This window comes from Pieris napi, chromosome 9 (assembly GCF_905475465.1).
Source record: "Pieris napi chromosome 9, ilPieNapi1.2, whole genome shotgun sequence".
NCBI classification, from domain to species: Eukaryota; Metazoa; Arthropoda; class Insecta; order Lepidoptera; family Pieridae; genus Pieris; species Pieris napi.
Genome location: NC_062242.1, coordinates 12,160,357 through 12,183,603, shown reverse-complemented (window position 1 = coordinate 12,183,603; position 23,247 = coordinate 12,160,357). Strand labels below are relative to the sequence as shown.

The 23,247-nt window shown below is 34.4% G+C and overlaps 1 protein-coding gene across 1 annotated transcript in view; it reads left to right on the top strand.

Moving 5' to 3' along the window:
- The first annotated feature begins 598 nt into the window (after positions 1 to 598).
- The window catches only part of LOC125052218 (ALK tyrosine kinase receptor), a 38,225-nt gene continuing 15,576 nt past the window's right edge, over positions 599 to 23,247 (top strand). The window contains exons 1-13 of the mRNA XM_047652898.1: positions 599 to 1,767; positions 13,273 to 13,361; positions 13,798 to 13,916; positions 14,602 to 14,806; positions 15,174 to 15,255; positions 16,223 to 16,289; positions 16,940 to 17,252; positions 17,799 to 17,965; positions 18,538 to 18,725; positions 19,411 to 19,570; positions 21,320 to 21,467; positions 21,608 to 21,754; positions 22,635 to 22,794. Coding sequence (XP_047508854.1) covers positions 1,176 to 1,767; positions 13,273 to 13,361; positions 13,798 to 13,916; positions 14,602 to 14,806; positions 15,174 to 15,255; positions 16,223 to 16,289; positions 16,940 to 17,252; positions 17,799 to 17,965; positions 18,538 to 18,725; positions 19,411 to 19,570; positions 21,320 to 21,467; positions 21,608 to 21,754; positions 22,635 to 22,794 — 2,437 coding nt within the window. The 5' untranslated portion in view covers positions 599 to 1,175. The remainder of the gene's footprint in view (positions 1,768 to 13,272; positions 13,362 to 13,797; positions 13,917 to 14,601; positions 14,807 to 15,173; positions 15,256 to 16,222; positions 16,290 to 16,939; positions 17,253 to 17,798; positions 17,966 to 18,537; positions 18,726 to 19,410; positions 19,571 to 21,319; positions 21,468 to 21,607; positions 21,755 to 22,634; positions 22,795 to 23,247) is intronic.

Here is a 23,247-nt window from a genome sequence, read left to right as displayed (position 1 = left end):
ACTAAATTTAAAAGTTCTTAGTAACAATTTTAATTTTATATAATACATACAACTACATATTATAAGCAAATTTGTTTCTGAACGTTTAATCTTAATTGAAGAAAAACTATACATCAAATACCATTTTCAATTAAAAATAATATACTCGTTATTTTCTTTTGTCGTCTAGAGGTTACTGACTACCGTTATGTTAGGGGTCATTAGTCACTTAACTTAAATCATACGCGCTATTATAATTAATATAATTTAACTTAGAATATCATACTAAATACATTTAATCATATGAATATGCGTCAAATATAGAATAAATAAAAATAAAACGTTTTAAAGCAGTTCATAGTATAATGTAATAAGCTTCGAAACTTCAGTTGAAATGGAAAAATATTATTAGGATCAGAAACCTATTTCATAGAATTTCCGCTTAAGATAGCTACTGATGCCCGACCCTGTCGCAAATAAATCTGCAAGGAAAATGCCAAGGATTCCAATGAAATTTCCGCTTTCAATTCTCATTGGAGAGTCTACGGGAATATTTATTCCACCAATCGCCAGATTACGGAACTGAAGAGTGTCCTATAGGATGTGTCTGACGTTAGCAGCAGCAGTGTGCCAGCCAATTCCGTTCTGGGCGCACGACGCACCGTTGATCTGCGCGAAAAGCCCGGGAATTCGCTCAGCACGGGTTGACACCTGCGCAGCATCCCTCGCACCCGAAGATCGCATCTAAAGTAATGATTATTTCGGTCCACGGCCATAGTTCCGCGTATTCCCGTGGCGCTGTTACGACTACGGATTAATATATTTTACAAATCAGTTAAAACGCAATTTTACATTGGTGAAATTATTGAAATTAACATTATTTATAACGCACTGTGTTTTGTGTTCATTGTTTTGTTATCTAGACTTGAGGGGTCGTCGCGTCCTGTATCGCGATGTCGTCCATTTAAGAGATATCCAGGGACATGTCCGAGAGGATTGTGCTAATTTCGTTAGTATAGTAGGTACTTTGTTTTGTTAAAATGTGCGCGTTTATATTATTATATCGATGTTGTTTGGACTGGCGGCTATCCATTTACGCGAGGAACGGAGACACTTAAACCTGAAAGACAATCATTTGCTGAGAATGCAATTTGTGACCACCTAAAAAGAATCCTAAGTCCCAATAACTCTCCCTAATGGATATTGCAAGATTATTGATATTAGTCGCGATCTATGCGGCTGCGAATGCTGAAGATGACTTCGATAAGGATAAAAAAGCCGTGGAGGCGAAAAAAGGGCAGTCGAGGTCCGCCTTGCCCGAACCAGTGCGAGGTTCCTTCCAAAAGCTGTCGAATCTTATGAACAGAACGGAGGAGTTCAAAAATCGCAGACGCGGCAAGCAGCACCTCAACAAACTATTGCTTCTCGGTCACAGAAATGACCAAGAAAATATGATGAATGACAATGAAGGTTCTATATCGAACCAAAAACTAAATATAGAGAACGAGACGAATTCTTTGACGAAGATAAAGACTTTACGACCGTCTGGACCTACGTATGAGGCGACATATAAGAACAGCTACGTGCCACAGGTTACAGGAGTGTTCTGTAATTTCGAAAAGACTAACGGGTCGTTAGATATGTGTTTGTGGCAGTGGAATCAGACGATATCAAGCCATGGGTTGGGGTTCAGAGTCTTGACCTCAGCTGATGTGGAGTATATGAACACAACGACGCAAGGGCTGAAATTTTCCGCGCCCGCCATGGACGCAGATTTCAATAAAGACGGTGAGTTCCTTTTGTTTGAAACGCAATTTTTTATAGCCGAATTTGAAAGCAATTTATTGCACGGCAAAATATTTGTTATCAATTAAACGATGTTTTATCACGTTAAATGGTCGTCCGCATACGAGGAATTTTAAGTGAGTTTAAATTATTTTTAAATTTAAGTGTTTTATAAAACTGATGAAATAAATTAAATCTTTAACGATGGGACCCTAAGGGTTTTATTGAGAATTATAAGTTATTTTTTATAAGGAATTAAATGTAATTTCGGTATTTAAGTGAGACGTTAACAAATAGTTAAGAACAGTTTTCAATCGATAGTTAAAGTAACGTTTGTGCGGAGGCTCAGAAGGAAATCTGTTGCGCACTTAATGTCAAGGGTCATATGTAGCCATTGTGAAAGTGATATTTCATAATATTTTCATACAAAGACCTTATTCTTTCAAGCGATTTACGTTTTTGTGAATTTTCTTTAAACTGGAAGTGAAAAACTATTTTTATCTATGGAAAAGTTATTCTTAATAGATAAGTTTATCGTTTAACATAACATAACAATCAATAATACAGTATTTACAACTTTCCTACATAGTAATAATAATAATATAAAGAAAATTAAAACAAATTTAAAAAGTTTGTCCCTGTGGCAGTGTACTTTTAACGCTGTATTGCGATACTTATTCCTTGAGCGAGGAAAGCTCCAGCAGGTCACCGGTAACAAGCGCAAACCTTAATCTTGAATTAGCGCCTGTGCATTTGACCCCCACGGCCCAGTCTCTACTCCAAAGGGAACAAAATCGTTGGAGGAATGACTCCAACGATTTTTATTATTTTCCGCCCCAGCTTTTTTGCTTGTCCGAGAGAAGAGAGACGTGTCCATTACTTATTTATGTAACTTTGTAATATGACTTAATAAATATGTTTATAGATAACTATAACTGACTATGCTTATTAAAATATCTTTACTTTACGACCTTTGTCAGGTTCCCCTTAGATTCTGCATACCGTATGTCAAAAAGTATGATATTTGACAGTAGTCATAGTTAGCGCCCGATTTCATCTTACCTTAAGACATACTATGACTAGTTCACATTGTTTACAAGCGTTAATTGCTCACTTTGAAAACAAATGGTAACCAAAAACGCACGCTGTTTGGTCCTCGATTTTTGTTAAAGAAAACTGCAACAGAGCAAACTGGAAATGGGAACAAAATTGCCGCTCAAATTGAATCATTACGATATCATTTGATTTCCGGTGACTGGGGGCCAAGTGTTCGGATGCTCTCATAAACAACACTTAAGACGATTTAAAACGTACTTATAACGGCTCAGTCATATCCTACGAGCTAATTCTTCTTTATGTAACTTTGTAATAAGACTTAATTTAGTGATTCCATGCAAATAAACAAATGCTGCTAGAGTTATAGAACGGCCATTTTTGTATATTTTATTAGTAGTGACGTTTCATATAAATTAAAAATAAATTAGTGGCGCTACAACCTTTTTATTTATTTATTTATTTATACATCCTAAAACAATGTGTATGCCTAAAAAATACAAGAAAATATGACGTCACAAATTTAACACACTTACACCTAAGTACACATCAATTACATTAGAACATAAGTAATCTAAAAATTAAAAAATAATAAAAAAATATTAAAATTAAAAATTAATTATAACTAAAACAAAACAGATAAAAATAACAATAATAACCTAAACTACATGAAAACTTAAACCTGATTAAGAGCAAGGTTAAGGTTTAGATCTGGGCCTCAGATTTCTGAATCTGTTACATGATAATTTGGCAATCTAATAGGCAAGTAGATGATCCTCGTGTGCCTGACACACGCCGTTGATTTTTTGTCTAAGGCAAGCCGGTTTCCTCACGATGTTTTCAGCGAATGGTAAATGCGCACATAGAAAGAAAGTCCATTGGTGCACAGCCGGGGATCGAACTTACGACCTTAGGGATGAGAGTCGCTGAAGCCACTTGGCCAACACTGCTTTTCATTGGAATTAGTCGATATTATTACTTAACTTAAGTTTAATTTTTAATATAGAGGGCAAAAATATAAATCTTTTCTTGTTTAATGTTTAAGGTATTTTTATAATAGAATAATAGAAACACTTTGAAACTAAATATTACTTTTATTACCTATGTTAGTATTTGCACATACTTAAAACAAATACACATATTTTTATGCTACATAAATAGTACCTACTGTACTTTACACTGTTATGCCCGGGATTTCGGGGACAGACAAGGTTATATCCCTGGAGCCTCAACAAGAGAGGGACCACAATACAGACTTTAATAATAAAAGAATCTATAGTTGGTTTCACAATAAATTATTTATTGGAAAACTGGGTCTATAAAAATAAGCGATATTTAGAATTGTACCTATTGTTAATTTACTTTTAAACTAAATATTATATTGGCGCTATTTTTTGGCGATTAAAAAGAGTGACGGAGAGTTTATTGTCAGTTCGTCTCTACCGTTCTACGTTTTTGATTTGAGAACTGGCAATAAATGTAAAATTAGAAGCATTTAATGTATATTTCTTTTTTAACGTTCATAAGTGTACATTGTGTTACCTATATGAATAAATGTTTTTTTTTATAGAACAGGGGCAAACGGGCAGGAGGCTCACCTGATGTTTAGTGATACCGCCGCCCATGGACACTCACTCTCAATGCCAGAGGGCTCGCGAGTGCGTTGCCGGCCTTTTAAGAATTGGTACGCTCTTTTCTTGAAGGACCCTAAGCCGAATTGATTTTGACTTGTGACTTTTGTAATTTAAAATTTGCACATACTTAAAACGAAAAGATACTTTTTTGTGCTTTGTATACTGTAAGCGTTTTCTAGTCCGAAATATACATGTTAACAAACTTAACTTAAATCGATATGTCTCTTTTCATCCCATTGCAATCAGAATTTGACAGAATGAGACGAACTTAAGTTAAACCAGATATGATTTTATAAAAAATGGCGTTTAATATATATTTTATTTTCGAGACAATGTATGACTCTATTTCTGCAAGTGAATGGCAGCAAGAGTATGAAAAAGGACATAAAGACAATTACATTCAACTGGCGTCTAAAATTAGAAGCTTGGAGCGAGGACTATGTACTGTAGTTTACGGTTAAGATCCCAGTATTGAGTATCGGTATTGTTAAAGGTCTCCTATAAATTTGTAATAGGCAGTGACGGTTTTACAAATTTTCAAGGTATAGGCTGTGAAGTGTGTATGTGCCACCCTTGTCTCTACAGTTGTCTTGTCCTAGATTACTTTTACAATCCAAAAAAAAGTGCGTGCGTACAAAGTACACATTTCAGAAGTAAAACTTCTTTGGTAAACTAATTTTTAACTCTTTTGTAAACATATAAATCTTTAGATTTCCGCGACTTAGAGGTGTTTAAAATTAAATAATAAATTTAATTTTTTAAATGTATTACTTCGATAATAAAAATTAAAATGCCACGTTAATTTACAATTCGTAATTTGATATTTCAATAAATTATTTTGCTTTAAATATAAAATACTAATATTTCATAAATTTTAATTTTAAAAATAGAATGTCTATAAGGTAATTCACTCACTCTCTCGCAATCGGTCTCAATCGCTCTCTTCCTGTCGACAAAAACGCTGCACATCTTCGTGACGTTCCGTAAAAATTTTACCATCATGCGCCTAAAGAAGTTTCACTTCAACAATTTCGTTGAAATTGCACGTAAAATAATTTTTGGGTTTGATTTTTGAGCACAAAATTATACACAAACCATCCTGTCAGCCTCCAACCAGTAAATGACATGTTTGGGTTGATAGGGGGAAGAGGGAAATGCATTTTCTGCAATTTCGCTCTTTTCACTCATACAAAGTGTGAGCTGAGGGCGCAGAGGTCGAAAACTGGTTGGGGGTTGGGCAAAATTAGATCAACACACAAATATTTACAATATTCATAACCTAGTCAAATCGCGACGGTTATCAAAGGTTTTTTTAAAAAAGGAAAACTTTATTAAGTAAATTACACTTAATATTCTTAACTAATAGTCGATACGAGACTCTTATTCTAAGTTGGTCGATGTTAGACCCTATCACTATGGTGGTCGATATTAGACTACCTTTAATATAATTATAATCTTACAGCTAAAACCCCTTACATGATAACTTTGATTCGTAGAACACAATGGAATAATAAGACTAAGCATTGATTGCATTAACGCTTACGGTGCTATTTGGGTATCTGTGTGACATTGTAACTTTTCCCTCCTTAAGCTCGAAATCATCTGAAGAACAATTTTTCGGAGGATGGTTTCGGCCTTGAAATATTATACATGTTTTTATCTTTTTGTATGCCAGAAAGGATATAAGACTTAAAATTAAAATTACATATAGAATTATTGTCCCTAAACTGACACTATTGGTTTTCACTACACTATCACTTTGATTTTCACTGTTTTGTAGGGCGTATGATAATACTTTTAAATTGGTTAAATCAACCCCATTCAGCTTAACAGGATTAATGTTGCTCTGGATACTGATCTTCAAATTTTCAGGTAAATTTACTAGCGGCAGCTTTTGAGATATAAGCTTCTCACCGTTACTGCTATGTATTCTTAAATTGTGATTTGCAATGTTATATTGGCATTTATCTTCTATGGTTAATAAGTAAGTATTTATGAGAGTGTAATGTAAAATTTCATTATCACAGGTTCTAACCAGATCGACAGGTGATTTAGAGTAGATTATCCATCGGTTAATCTGTAAAAGTTCTAATTTAATTTCTTCGAATTCTATTGGAATTTGTTTGCAAGAGACGTTGTGAGAATATTTCATCAGGTCCAGGATACAAGTGTCTTCAACAGGTACCATGGTCTGCAGCTCATCACAGAGGTATATTTCTTCTTCTATATTCTTACATGGTGTCGACAGCGATTTCGCTTTCAACCCCTTCGCAATAAGGTAAGGATACTTGGGTAATATTATTAAGGTAAGGTTTGTTTCAGGTTGGGTGATAGGTAAGGGTACAATTTTATAATAAAAATAAGTTTCTTTCTTAACTAAGGGTATTTCTAATACTAAAGTAATAACATTGTTCTTAAAATACGATTTCAATGTCATGGACTGTTCAATTCTTACAATATTTTCAGGAATTACTTTAAATATCAGCTTATCTGTTTTCTCTATGATTCTAAGTACATTAATGAGTTCATTAGTATTAATTATAGATTGATGTAATACGCCCATTCTACTGAATGCTAAAATGTTTTCAATCTCGGTCAATTTTGTGTAAATTATTTGAAAATTATGTAAGAAGGAATTATAGATATGTGTTATTTGGTTAACATGTGAAATAATTGAAATGTCTTTAATATTTTTATTAATTTTATTAATTGCATCACTTAATTGTTCGAGATTGTTTGTAATATTTATAGTAGAGTTTGCAACAAGTCTTATCATTTCGGATATAACAGTAGTTTTCTTTTCCAGAGAATGTTCACGAGATTTTACATTTTTTATTAAGTTGTCATATTTAATAGCATCATCGTAATCCAAATTTCCTGTTATCATTTTAACTAGAGATCCCAAAGGATTAATGAGTCCTCTTTTCTGTCTATTAATTGGTACAATTTCTGAATATTTGTTCAATGTGATATTTAACATATAATTAACTTGAAGCTTAACATCATTGAAGTATATTAACGAAGAGCTACTGGTATTTAACTGTAATTCTACTATTCTATTTAGTTCTATATACCTATGCATATTAAATTCTAATTCTTCCTTAATAAGTTTAATATCTAATGTCTTAATTACTATCCACTTATCATACGTAATCATAGCGGTTCCTTCTCTAAGAGGGAGAACGCCTGGATTCTTCTCAACCTTTTGAAGTTGAAGGGCCCGGATCGTTACTGCTTGGGTCACTAGCAGGACGAACCTGTGGGGGACGTTTTATGTCTTTTATTGGAACATTTTTATCTTTTGTGCTAGTTTCTACCAATACTACATTTCTTTTTATTTTACCCTTAACTTTTGCTTTTTCATACCTGGGCTTATCCTTGCTTCTACGTCGATTTATGCCTTTAATAAAAACATTATCACCTTCATTTAAATCAAAATTAGTTTCTCCTACTCTACTTTGTTGAACTTTTTCTTTCCTAGTTCCTATTTTATCGGTTAAGTATTTGTATAAGTAGTGAGTTCTTTTTGCATGATCCCTAACTAGTTGTTGAGTATATTCTTTATCAAAGTTTAAATTGAATTGATTGTTATTTTCCGTGTGACCAAATACTACTTCAAACGGAGTAAGACCTGTTACTGAATGGATTGTTTGATTGTAAGCCATTATAGCATAAGTCATCACTGATGTAGCATCTGTGAATTTATGTTCATATTTCGCAAGTCTATATATTTCTAAAATTGTGGAATGGAATCGTTCTATTAATCCCATTGAGTTTGGATTGTTAGGGGTGCCTATGTGAATGTCTATTTTATATAATGTCATTAAGTCTTTCATGAGTTTATTATTGAATTCAGAACCAGGGTCTGAACTGATTTTAGTAGGTACGCCGTAGAATGAAAAATACTTTATAAGTGCCCTGACTACTTCAGGTGTTGATCTATCTGGGATTTCAAAAGCTTGTGCTAACTTACTAAATGCGTCTAATATGGTTAAGTAATATTTTCCTTCTATGGAGAATAAATCTATAAATAATTCTTGAAAAGGTCTTGATTGAGTTTGTGTAAGTTGTAATTGAGGTTTAAATGGTCTACGATCGTATTTCATACGTTTACAAGTGTCGCATGAATTTATTAAACTGGTTACGGTTTCTTCTAAATTTGTCCAAAAATAAACTCGTTTTAAATGAGAAATTGTTTCTTTAATACCTCGGTGACAGGTTTTGCCTACGTGATACTTCATTACTATTTCCTCTTGTTCTTTTTCGTCAGTGACATTTATTACTCTTTCAGTGCATTCATAAAGCTTTACGGTTTCTTTTCTAAATAATGAAATTAATACTTGTGTGAATAATTGTCGGTGTGCTTTATTTTCGTAATAGATAAAGTATTTAATTTTGGGTCTAATATATTCTTTAAGAAATTTTTTTATTAACTCGGAATTATCTAGGGGTAAGTGAACCTCTAAAATCTTTTGCTTGGGATGTGAGCGAATTTTAACTGAAAGTTCATTTTTAAACCATGGGTATATTAATATTTGGTTTGGTTTTGTATCTATAGCTTCGTAAAGTATGGGAATGCCATCAGTATCCATATCATCAGCAGAATGTGCTGTATCTGTACTAGAGTTTATTGTTAATGTACGCGATGATGACCTGGAATTAATTCGAGATGGAATAGTCCTAGATGCTTCAGAAAAAGACATAGAGTTACTGTTATCATTTTCAGGTTCTTTACTTTGGTTGTTTTGTCCTAATCGTGTTATTGAATCGGTTAATTCTTGAATATAGTCATCAAGATTTCTATCAGAGTTATCTACATTAACTACCATTGATTGATTATCTTTATCGTTTTTACCTAAAGCATTTAATTTAATACGTGTTCTATGCTTAACTTGATTAGAAAAACTTAATGGTATATGCTCGCTGTAAAAAATATCTCTATATTCAAAACACAAATTATTGTAACTTGTAACCATTAGAGGTTTAGTGAATTTAATTTTATAGTTTTTATCAGTTGCATTCTGTATTATAGTGGTAGCATAACCGTTTTCGCATTTTACAAGAGCAGATGGTGTTCTTATACCTTTACCAAAATTAATTGAATTTAATATTGCTTGTCCATTAGGAAGATTAACAGGAACCTTAACACGAGTTTCAGATCGTGCATCAACATGAATGCCAAAAGGTGGACTATAAATAATTGGTATTTCTGTGTCACGAGTTCTTAAAATTTGATTTTTCATGTCTATATTAGCGTCAAGTTGTTTTAATAAGTCTGATCCTATTAAACCGCCATAATCGCTATCCACATTATAGATATAAAATTTATGATAATCTGTACTACAAAAAGTTTTAAAGAGAGGTATATAAATTACTTCGTTATGGTGACTCTGTGCGTGTGTACTCACGACTTCGAATGGCTCATAATATTTAAATTCTGACAAATATTTATTGACTATTTTAGGACTTATAAAGGATCGTGAACTACCTGTGTCTATCATAAACTTACTATTTATTTCGGGAATTTCAATATGTGGCAACTTTAAAGCACCGTGATGATTTAATTGTATTACTTCGGTTTGTCGGTTATTGAGGCTTGTGTATGAAAATTTTCAGGTTCTGAGGTGTCAACCGCTTCTTCTGAATTTTGTTCTAATTGACAATAATTATCTGGTGTAAAATCATTCGGATCTATATTATAATATTCATAGGGATAATTATCTTCGTGTGTATAAAATGTTTCATGATCGTAATCTGTGTAGTTATTCATATCGTCGTTCATGTAATTTGTATAAAATAAATTATTTGATGTTCTTGGTGTCATAAAATTCGGCTTAGCTTGAGGCGCCGTTCGCATCGATACATCGTTATCATACCTATGCACCGGTTTTGGTTGATGATTTTGTGGGATACCGAATTTAACACGTTCACTGCGGCAAGTAAAATCATAATTCTTAATTAGGTGCGGCGGCGGGCCAAAATGCGCCCCCAATGATATTTCTGCCGGTGCGTGGCAGGTCTTTCTAGACCCAACAGCACTAGGATAGATTAAATTGCTATAACTTTGTGGAAACATAATGTATAATATATTTTTTTATATTGTTAGAATGACCTTGAACCCAACTTCCTTAGGTTTGATTCGCCCCGGGATCTGCCAAATAGGAAATGAGCAATAAAGCAGGAAAAGCGGCAGGCCGATGTCGACCTGAACCGCACTTGATTATATTTTTAGTAGTGATGGGACAGAGAAATAAGGGGATATCGAAAATAAAACAGAATTGTCGTAAAAGAACTGAAAATGTATTTTTTTACTTATGTATGCCTGTCTTGGAAACAGAAATACTTTTTATTTTTCTTAGTGGAAAATATTTCTTCACTGCTGTCACTATCACTGTCAATAACTGCAAGGAGAATTACTCTATTTTCCAAAATTTGTATTTTTCTTATATTGCTTGCCATCGTTGATTTTATCGAACGCTACGTTAGATCAGTTAGATAGCACAACACTAATTGGCCGGGCGCGCGCTCTGTGCGGTATCGGGTCGCCAGCTGCCTGTTGGGTGGGCGGGCTGAAATAGGCCCACTGCCGCACTCAGCGGATACAAAGCAGCGTCAGTGCGTGGTAGGTCGATAAAAGCCTGCCGTTATGTTTTGATGGGGAAAACCTACAATTTTGACCGCAAGATGAAATATATATTTGTCCCTGTCGAATTTTTACAAACACCTGAGATAATCGTTACGCACCAGCGAGAGGGACATAGATTTCTTCGTCCGCACCAGCGGAAATACCGCGGCAGGCTGATATCGGCCTGTTACGCAGTGAACGTGTTAAATTGTTGTTGATTCGTTGTTTGGGGGAATTGCCTGTATCCAAATTGAGGTGGTCCACCACCAAACTTAAATTGTGAATTATTAGGATTATTAGGATTATATATCCCTTGCTTTTGGTTGGTACCGAATTTAAAATTAGAGAAATTAGGTTTAAATCCTTGAGGTTGTTGTTGTGATTGTATTCCGAATTTGAAATTCATTGGAGGCTTATTTTGGTATTGGGGTAATTGATTAAACTTATTAAAATTATTTTGTGAAAAATTATTTCGTGATAAATTATTTTGTGGTAAATTATTTTGTGGAAAATTATTTTGTGTTAAATTATTTTTTTCATTAATATTTTGAGTATATTTTTGTCTATTAACACTCCGTGATTTATATTGGTTAAGGAAATTTACTTCTTCCATTACTACACTGAGCGCGTCTTCTAGAGTTGTACATCTATGTAATCGGACAACGCGTATCATATCTTCGGGCAAATTGAAAAGGAAAACATTTAAACATGTATGGTTATATATATTCATCTTCGCGTTCTTAATATTCTCGTCCTCTATTAAATTAATTTTTGAAAATAATGTGCTACGGACGCTTTGGATTCGATTACAAAAGCTTAAATATGACTCGCCTTGATTAATTTTAATATTTTCTAATTCAATCGAAATACATTCTTCAGTTCTAGGATCTCCGAAATGTTGGATAAGAGTTGTTCTTAGCTCCTCCCAATTATTGATGTCTTGTCTCTCGCTAATCAAGTGACTTGCCTTACCTCTAAGGCGGCTTGTTATAACATGAAATATGTATATATCTTGTGCTATATTCGGACGTTCTGGCCTAAAGGCTCTAATGACATACTCACTTTTCTTTAAAAATAAATTTAATAGTTTTTGTTCCCCATCGAACTTAGGTATAATATTTAGAATATCAGTTGGAATAGTGCGTATTTCTTGCATTTTTAAGAAAAAATATTTATTACAATAAAAATTAAAAATAATATAAATTTATTTTCTTTACTTACTTAATAATTCAATATAATTCTCTTTTTATTTCAATTAAAATCTTTATCAACTTAAAATTACTTAAATCTATTTTACACAATACACAGTCAAACGGAAATAAAATGGGACAGGTTGGAATGCGAAGAGGTTTACTCACATAAGTCTGCAACCCATTTCTTCTATTTATAACTGCTTCTGCTTCTTTCACTTTTTACCTTTTACCGTCGAATTACGCGATCAATAATGACTTATTTGTTTGGTCGTAAAATATCCGTTTAATGCGTAAAAACACACGCGCAACCCTATACTCAGACTGATTTTAAGTCTTCACAGGCACAGGATCACGACGGATATCCTACCGGCTGCGCCAGTCAAATCGCGACGGTTATCAAAGGTTTTTTTAAAAAAGGAAAACTTTATTAAGTAAATTACACTTAATATTCTTAACTAATAGTCGATACGAGACTCTTATTCTAAGTTGGTCGATGTTAGACCCTATCACTATGGTGGTCGATATTAGACTACCTTTAATATAATTATAATCTTACAGCTAAAACCCCTTACATGATAACTTTGATTCGTAGAACACAATGGAATAATAAGACTAAGCATTGATTGCATTAACGCTTACGGTGCTATTTGGGTATCTGTGTGACATTGTAACTACCTACATATTAAAATAATAATTAAAAATCGATTAATAGAAAATTAAAACAAATTTAAAAAGTTTGGTCACTGTGGCAGTTTACCTTTAATGCTGGCATTTCCTCACTGTATTGCGATACTTATTCGTTGAGCCAGGAAAGCACTAGCTCTGGGGTCACCGGTACAATCTACCAGCCTGTGCACTTTAATCCCACGGCCCAAGAGTCTCTGCTCCAAAGGAAACAAAATCAAAGTTGGAGGAAAGACTCTTATATTTGAGCCGTTTATTTAAAATAAAATTTCCATTCTATTAAATGGTAAACTCAATTAAATTATTTTTTTATTTATAGGGCATTTCTTGTACTTACCAGTAGACCCTACAATGGAGAATATGGTTATCAAGTCACCCCCTTTTCGTGGTCTCCGAGAGTTTTGCAAGGTAATTTATTATTAATTTAATTATTTTTATTTATTTTTTATTAAAATTCACCACATCATGTATAATGCTATATCTAATATATATGTTACAAGCTATCTTTGCAATACATGACTATTATGGTAAACATAAATGTTACAAGAAACAAAAAATGTTACACTTCCAATTTAGTAGTAATAGTAATTTTTTAACTTTATTTAATTTTTATTAAATTGATTATTGTGACTTCAGCATAGGCAGATGTATATCTATATATCTATATTTGTAATAGCACCTAAAATGCTTCCTTATTGACTTATTAAACGATTATGTTAGGAATTAAGGATTTCTACGTAGAATATATGCACATAACTTTGAAAATTGGATTGATTCAGTTGTTTATAAATTTATAAGGAAACGAATATTTTATGTTTAGTGTAAATAACGTTTGTTTTGACAGTTTGAAGTGAAAATGCATCAGAGCAAGATGCAGAATGCTAGCATTCGACTTGTATCAGAGTCAACGATGTCTGAAGTGCAATGGATTCTTCAGGAATTTGCTGGGAACAATGTTGAAATGTGAGTTCCAATTTTATTTATTTCTCTTAACGATTTAAAATAGTACACAAGAACGGAGTGTCTTCCCCTTAGAGACTGTCAGTGGTGTTATTTGACACTTCCTTACGTTAAAATTAGTAAATTAGGTTAGACTTAAATTACTTATTATTCTTAAGGCTAGATCGTAATGCTACATAATGTATATGTGCAGAGACAATTTATATAAAAATATATCGAAGGATAGATTTTTTTATATCAGGAGGCAAATGGGCAAGAGGGGATGTTAAGTTATACCGCTGCCCATGGACACTCACGTTTCCAGAAGGCTGGCAAGGGCTTAAGCCAATTTTAAGAATTGATACGGTCGTTTTTTGAAGGACCCTAAGTCGAATTGGTTCGGAAATACTTCAGTGGGCAGCTGGATCCATGGAACATCCTTTCTTTATTTTTCGTATTGATTTATTCCATGACCATGTGCGTTTGGAATTATGATAAGTACATAATTATGTTAAGTATAAAATATATCGAAATTAGACGAAATTAAAATCGAAAAATTTATGACCCAGTTAAAATTTGAACATTACATTTAATTACATTCACGTTTAAACCCACTTAAGAGGTTAAAATCTTAAAAATGTCATCTCAACAGTCATATAATTTCATTATAGATCATGTCACTCATGTGTCGCCGTCTCATAATTTTCAGGTGGCAACCGATGCGATTTATGATTGGAAAAGTACAGCAAGAAGTCCGTATTATAATCGAGATAACCCGGCCGAGTTATGTGAGCGTGTCTCATGTACTACCACACATTGCCATAGACAACATTCGTATGGTGGAGTGCTTGCCTGAACCCCCTGTGTATAACGGGGAGTGCCAGTTTAGACAGCTTAAATGCAAGATTATGAAGGTATGAAAGGGTTAAAAACTACTACACAGAGCCAGATAACTACATTTTATTTTTTATAACATATGTCAAGGTCTTAATAACATTTTTGTATGAACAAAATCCACTGTTTTTTTATTAAATTATTGTGTGTATAAAACTTTATACCTCTCAAAGCAGTCATTTTTTTCGAAAAAAAAAAATGTATAGAAGTTAGTTTTGATGAATAAAGGGGGGGGGTCTAAGGCTGGGCTGGGGGGCTGTTTGCTCGATCTTAAATGTGTCTTATTATAAAGGAATTTCGCTGATATTGACGCACGGGAGGTCATAGTTCGCGCTTTGAATATTTAAGTTTCACTAACCATATTTCCTGACGTGTTGGCTATTACAGAAGGATTCATGTATCAAGTTGCAGCAAATTTGTGATCTGGTGAAAGACTGCGATGATGGACAGGATGAACATCAGAATTGTGGTAAGTTATCGTTCACTCTTTTGACTTTTTTACAGCGATACCGATTCCGACATATGCAAGTTCGATGTTCTCTAATGCATCGCTTATGCCGCGACCTTCTTTCAACCTTGTCATTATTGGTACCGACTACCGGATCGCTGTCGCTATCGCTATTGGAATGGCTCAGTTATAAGGGTCCTTCAATGCTAGTTATCTCGGAGAATTTACAAATTCGTACATAACATAACATGTGTGAATGCAGAGGAGATCCGTGGTTTCTGCCTAGGGGATAAAAGCGTGAATGTATAAATAAAAAATATATGTATATAAAATTCTCGAGTCACAATGTTCGTTCCCATACTCCTCCGAAACGGCTCGACCGATTATTTTGTAATTTTTTATGCATATTCAGTAAATCTTAGAATCGGATACTATCTATCTTTCAAAGTCAAACCCCTAAGTGATAAGGGGTGTCCTTTTTTAATTTTTTTTTGTTTTTATTTATTTATGATATACAAAAATACATACAACGCTTTATTTTCACCCCTCTACGATGAACGTCTATTTTTTTATTAAACTAAATAGTAATGTTTATTGACATAAAAAATGTTTCCTAGAAATAATATACATGGCAAAACAACGTTTGCCGGGTCAGCTAGTATTATATACACATATGTCATATGTAGATAATTGTGCGTTTAATAATTGGTTACTGAGAAGTAGGTCTTCACCAATTCGCAAAACTATCTCTCTCTTTAATCGTCAGCTCATGTCTGTCGTGGTCAGCAAGAAAGCTTCTGGAGCGGACTATCTGTTTCCACCGGTTTCTGTACTGCCTCTCTTAAGACAGTGTACAGTTTTGAGGACGATGAGCCTTTCATTTGATCGGTCCATCTGGTTGGTGATCTTTTGCGTTCTGTTACCAACCACGATCAGTTTCTCCAAGTTCTCATCAAAACAAATCTATAACATCGCTATATTGTTCCAGTCAAAATGCCATACGGTTCCTACTGCAACTTTGAGCATGACACCTGTGGATTTGAGAATGTGCCTCAGTAAGTATATAATATATATATATATACATACTTTTAAGGCAATTTGTTACTGAGTTTGTGAATAATTTCCCCGTGATTCAAACCCAGGATTTTAAGGTTTCACACATTGTATTACTAATACATAGATACCTAATACATAGAATTATTGTCTTTAATTAAAGAACGTGATTTTATAAAAAGCCGTCGTCCCAAAATCGATTTGTAAAAATTATATTCATTCTATAAGAAGAATAAAACTATCTGTCATTAGAAATGAGGGTGCCAATTTTTTTAAAGGCCGGCAACGCACTTACGAGCTTTCCAGCAGTGTAAGTGTCCATGGGCGGTATTAACCTGTGAGCCTGTTACCCATTTTGCCTTAGATAGAATAAATTCAGGGGCGCTACAACCTTTTTAGGTCTGGGCCTCAGATTTCTGTATCTTTGACTTTTTGGGTCAAAGGCAAACTTTTCCTCGCGATATTTGCCTTCACCGTTCGAGCAAATGTAAAAACGCACTTAGAAGGAAACTCCATTGGTGCACAGCCGGGGATCCAACCTACGACCTCAGGGATGAGAGTCACACGCTGAAGCGAAACTACTGCTGCTCCATAGATAACCAATTAAAAAAATACTCTTAAACAGCTAACCTAACTTACAACTTTTTTCCAGACCAATACTAAAATGGTCGCGACACAGCGGTCCAACGCCCACGGACAAAACGGGACCCAACTACGACCACACCTGTGGTCCACCACAACTGCTATACACCACCATCAGCCCCATCATCCCCTTATCCCCGGCACATAGAAACTACACAATTTCCTCTTGTCTCGGGTATTATTTCTTCGTCAATATGAACGTGACGGGACCGAATAAGGAGAGAGCAGATTTCGCGTCAACGGCTGTTATGCGGACCGTGATTTTCAATCCGCCACCCAAAGTGCACGGGAATATCACTTCAAAGTACTACAATTGTTGTACGGTGAGTTTATTTATCTTATTACTGAGACATTATCTAGCTTTTGCGTCAGAGGAGCTTTCTAAAAATATAAATCGCTTCATTTTTAGTATTAACTCGAATTAAATATAATATTGAAATTAACTCGAATAAAGTATCAACATTTTAAAGAAACGTTTAAAAATATAAAGTCAATTCATAGCACCAGAAAACATGACTAAACCTGACTATATATATAAAAAAATTTATGTTGGTTTGTGTACGCTTCAAAAACTTTTTTTTTCCACAAATATTCAATAAACAAAAAACTAGGCGATTAAAAAGAGTGGCGGAGAGTTTATTTCCAGTTATTTTCCGTTCTACGCCCTTGATTTGAGAACTTGCAGTAAATGTAAAATTAGAAGCATTTATTTATTTATTTTTATTTGAAGTGTTTAGTGTACATTGTGTTACCTATATGAATAAATGATTTTGACTTTTGACTTTTACTTCTAGGAATAAATTTGTCCCTAATAATCGGCGTTATGTAACAAAACCTTAATATCTATTCCTATAAACACTTGATTACAGATACGTTTCTATTACCAACAAAATGGACGTAATTACGGCTCGTTAAGCGTAGATGTTGTGGAATTGACATCTAGAGGTAACATCACCACGTCCTTGTGGTTCTCCACTAAGGATAAAGGAGAGAATTGGTACAGAGCCGCTATTTTTCTTCCAAATATTACTAGCAGGTGAGTTTTTACTAGCAATTTAGGAGTTTTTCTTAGAAGGCGATAGGGGACGTCATGTATAAAGATGGGCCAATGGTCTGCCATAGAGATGGGGCAGAATGGTCTAGGGGAAACCTATATCAGAAATCAGCCTGATAAAAATTGATAAATAGAAAATTTAAACAAATTTAAACACTTGATCCCTGTGGCAGTGTATCTTTAATGCTGGCAGCATTTCCTCGCTGTATTGTGATACTTCTTCGTTGAGCGACGAAAGCACCAGCTCTGGGGTCGCCGGTACTATCTATCAAGCGCCAACTTAAATATTTAATTAGCGTCTGTGCACTTGAACCCCACGGCCCAAGAGTTCCGAAGGGAAAAAAATCAAAGTTAGAGCTAAGAATCTTATATTTGAGCTGTTTATTATTATCCGTCAGCTCTGCGTCCGCGCCAGCTTTTATTCTTTTTAATAGCTATTAGTTTGTTATTCGAAAGAAAACTTTATCAAGAGGATTCTCTAGAAATATTCACTAAGTATTGACACAAATTACATGAGTCTAAAGCGAAAATCTACATTTGCAATAAATTTTTAGATACTATTTCCTATTTAAAACTCGTATGGGAATGAGAATCTATTCGGACTCAGCGATAGACGACTTCTCTATGGCACCGGAGTGTTTTGGTCTAAATATAAATGCGACTGAGTTGGGAGATTATAATTATTACGATCCCGTGTTTGAGGAGAAGACTACACCTCATACTGACTTCACTGATACTACTGGTACGTAAAAAACTGTTCTATGACATTTAATTTATATAATTTTCCCACGGGAATTCAACCCGGAACCTTAGGTTTGAAACTGTATCTATTATTATATGTAAATATCATCTACATCAATGTACTACAATAAACTTCATACAAATAATTACGGCTAATATGTTAAAACGTGCTAATTTTACACGCTTAAAAATAGTGTTATAAATTCGTTAAAAAGTAAAATATGTATTTGTTAATAATAATTGATTATAATCATTAATTTATAAAAGAAAAATAATACACGTGGTGAATTTTCGATTGAAAATTAGGGTGCTTTTTCGATATTAATTCAAAATAAGCTGAAAAAATAAATATTTTACCAAATTTGGTGGAAAAATTTTTTTTTGTAAAATATAAATAAAAAACCAAGAGCTTGATTTTTGAATTTTTTACTTAAATTTTGAGGTTATGTGAAAAAATGTTTAAATACAATAGTTTTAGATCTTTTTATTATTATCTACAACTTTGCTATTTGACTTTTTTTCATAGGACTTTTAGTTTTACCGGAAATCGAGATAAGCCATTTTTACCCTTAAAAACTCACCCCCTTCCCCTTCCCAAAAAGCTCATTCTTATGCTATTCATACGTTTTTTTTATTATAAACATTAAAACTGTTATGAATTGAAATTCAATTGCCTTTATTTTTAGTATACCGCTTCTCAACGTGTGGAGCAACTGGTCGGTTAGGCCCCAACCAGACGATGTGTGACTCGGCGTACAAGAACTCCTCTGCGTCGGTCACAGTGGTTCATTCACCACCATACAATGGGATACAGGTGTGGGAGGTGCCTAACGAAGGATTGTATACGTGAGTATTTAAAATTCTAGTGTCAAAAAGTTAGCCTTTTTTTCTCTGTGAATAGGAATTAGGTCGAAACTATCTATGGATACTAGAAGATTTGTTAGATCTAATATATAAAAATCTCGTATCACAATGTTCGTTCCCGTACTCCTCCGGAACGGCTCGACCGATTCTTATCAAATTTATTATGCATATTCAGTAAGTCTGAGAATCGGCTACTATCTATGTTTCAAACCCCTAAGTAATAAGGGGTGTCCACCCCATATTTTTTTTTGTTATCGTTTAGACAATTTTTTTATGATAAAGAATACATACAACCCCTAATTTTCACCCCCCTACGATCAACCCCAATTTTTTTATTACTGTAGATATTTATTTTTATTGAAATATAAAAATGTTTTCTAGAAATAATATGTACATGGCAAAACAACTTTTTCCGGATCAGCTAGTATAAAACTAAAAATAAAGGTCTTGTGTCGATTTCTTTTAATGTTGCATCGGTCATAGATACTTTCTGACCGCGGTACGTATTTATAATACTATACAATTGAACAGAGATTATAAATGTTAAAGAGTAAAATACTTGTTCTAATACTTTGTTGGTAAACAAAAATTAAAATGAATCGTAAACAAAGTTAAGCCGATTAAAATTCAAAATATGATTACGGGAAACGATAAATTGTAAACTTGACCCGAATTTAAGATGAAAATAGTATTTTTATAGAAAAGGCTATTTCCCAGTAAGAAAATAAAGCGTTAATTGGAATAATCTGTATAAAACATGGTTGTGTTGTGCTAAACTTTATGGAGTACAATAATTTGTGAATGATCACTTATTTATAAAATAAATAAGTCAATGGCGTTACAACCTTTTTAGGTCTGGGCCTCAGATTTCTGTATCATGATCATTTGTTAATCTAATAGGCAAGCAGGGGAATCAGCCTTCTTTGACTTCTAGGGTCTAAGGCAAGCCGGTTTTCTCACGATGCTTTCCTTCGCCGTTCGAGCGAATGTTAAAGTCCATTGGTGCACAGCCGGGGATCCTACGACCTCAGGGAAGAGAGTCACACGCTGAAGCCACTAGGCCAACACTGCTAGGCTGCACTGCAACTATTTATCACAAACACATTATTGTCTTTTGGAACGAAGTTCCTTATCGCGCGTTGTGAAAGGGGGCTAGACGGAAAAAATTCTTACGAAAAGTTGTCACGACACTTTTTTTGCTATTTGCTATTGTAATACACCGGTTCTCGTCCGATCACCGAAGTTAAGCAACGTCGGGCGAGGTCAGTACTTGGTGGTGTTCCGCCTGGGAACACCTCGTGATGTTGGCTTTTTTTTTTCGTCGTAAGATTGGTGTGGAGAAAATCCTTCATACTGTTATGATACCAATTAACATATAAATTAATCGAAAGGAATTTCGTTCCATCCGGGTGTCCCTTGACAGTTGACACCTCTAAAGTTTTTATTGATCTTTTACTTAATTTTTTTTCTTTGATTATTGTTATTTTGTGTGTTTATGAGTGTGTGTTTTCGTTTGTAATAAATGATATGTCTATGTCTAAATAATGTCTTAACCTCTCTGATACTTAGTTTAGAGACCGTCAGACTGACTCAGGTCATCCAGTGTTTATTGCGTTCAGAGAAAGCTCCATTAGTAGAAACCCAAGTTTAAACTATGAAAGTTTAAACCACTGCTACTTGACTCAATCAGGCAAAAATTCAGAATGAAATGGGACTCTTAACGTGTTTTAGGATAATAGCAACAGGTGCCAGTGGGGGCCTAGGCTCCATGTGGGCAGGGGTCTCTCATGGGGCCCAAGCGAGGGGTCTCTTTGAGTTGCATCGCTCTGAGAAGATCTATATGTTGATTGGACAACAGGGACTCAATGCTTGCAAAAAGGTATTTATATATAATAATAATAAAAGATATAATAATAGAGAAAAGGGAAAACAGAGAGTGCGCTTTACATTGTAATATTCTGAATACGTTTTACAATTTTCAATATTTTTAAATAAATATTAAATTTTTAATATTTTCAGACATTATCAGCCCAAGAGGGCCACGAGTGTTCTCGCCGGGAATCGAACGACACTTACCAGATATTTACCAGCAAAACCCACGAAGTTAGAAACACACACGTCAACGATGGAGGGGGCGGCGGAGGGGGTGCTACTTATGTGTTCTTGGTAAATAACCTTTTAGTATTCATTTAAGATAATTTTTATTATTTATATATAAAAGCGTGCCAACGCTCGGCACACAAGCTCGGCTCGCTCGGTACAAGAAAAATAAAATAGAATATTAATGTGACAAGCAGTTATAGGAAAACAACATACACGAAGAAAAAAAAAATATATATATTATAAAAAATAAAAGAAAATCGATTTCAAAGTGTGAGAGGAGCACCTATTATCCAGATCCAGAATGAATAATCTGGATATCACTGAGTTTTGTCAAAATGCGTTCTTCTGAAAGGACATTACAATTAAGAAGAATATTAACTTCAGTTTTTATTGATATACTAACATGCACATTATGCATGCAACACTATGTGGAACCAGCTACCCACTGAAGTCCTTCCAATTCTAAAAACCAATTCGACTTACCAATTGCTAAAAGGTCGGCAACGCACTCGCAAGCTCTCTGTCATCGAGAGTGTCCATGGTACTTAACATCAGATAAGCCTAATGCCTCCTGTTCTGTAAAAATCTTAATATTGAACAATCAAGTTATTATTTCCTATACACTCAAATCCTTTTTTTTTCTTTTTTTTTAAGACAATTCACACCAATTGACCTAGTCCCATGCTAAGTTGGTGAAGCTTGTGTTATGGGTACTAGGCAACGGATATATATACATATTATAGATAGACAAATAAATACATATTTAAACACCCAAGACCTAAGCACAACACCAAATGCTCATCACATCGATGTTCGTCTCAGCCGGGGATCGAACCCGGGACCCATGGATTCGCAGTCAGGGGTACTAACCACTAGACCAATGAGTCGTCAATGCATTGGTTTCGAGTTTAAGCAAAGTTTTAATAGCTAAATTTTCTCCTAGTTGGGCAAAAACGGTCGCCCCATACCCCTACTAGTTGGTGGTGGGGGTGGGGGCATATCCGTGGGAGTATTCCGGGATGACAACTCGCAACATGCCCGGGGAAGGACTAACACTACTCCCGAATCTGGATACATGTACGGAACACCCGGAAGGACCTCTGGTATGTTTTTTTTTGTAAATAAATAAATAACACCAGTGGCGTTACGACCGTTTAGGTCTGGGCCTCAGATTTCTGTATCTGTTTCATGATTATTTATGCTATGTAATAGCCAGATAGGTGACTGTCGCCGTCGGATCTTTGGGTCTAAAGCAAGCCGGTTTCCTCGCGATGTTTTCCTTTACCGTTCGAATGTTCCAAAGTTCGAAAGTCTATTGGTGCATAATGGGGATTGAACCTATGACCTCAGGGATGAGAGTCTAACAATCCTCTTTTTTGGAATATCATGTTACTGTCAATATTTTTTCGATCACTCCAAAATATAGATATTTCTTAAAATGATGACAGCGTTTTTTACGTTAACACGAGTATAGGTCAATGTCGTTGGTCCTGTCCTGGCTGTCTCTCAAAAGTATTAGCAAACCTGGGTTCAAATTAGAGTTTGGTTCCCAATTT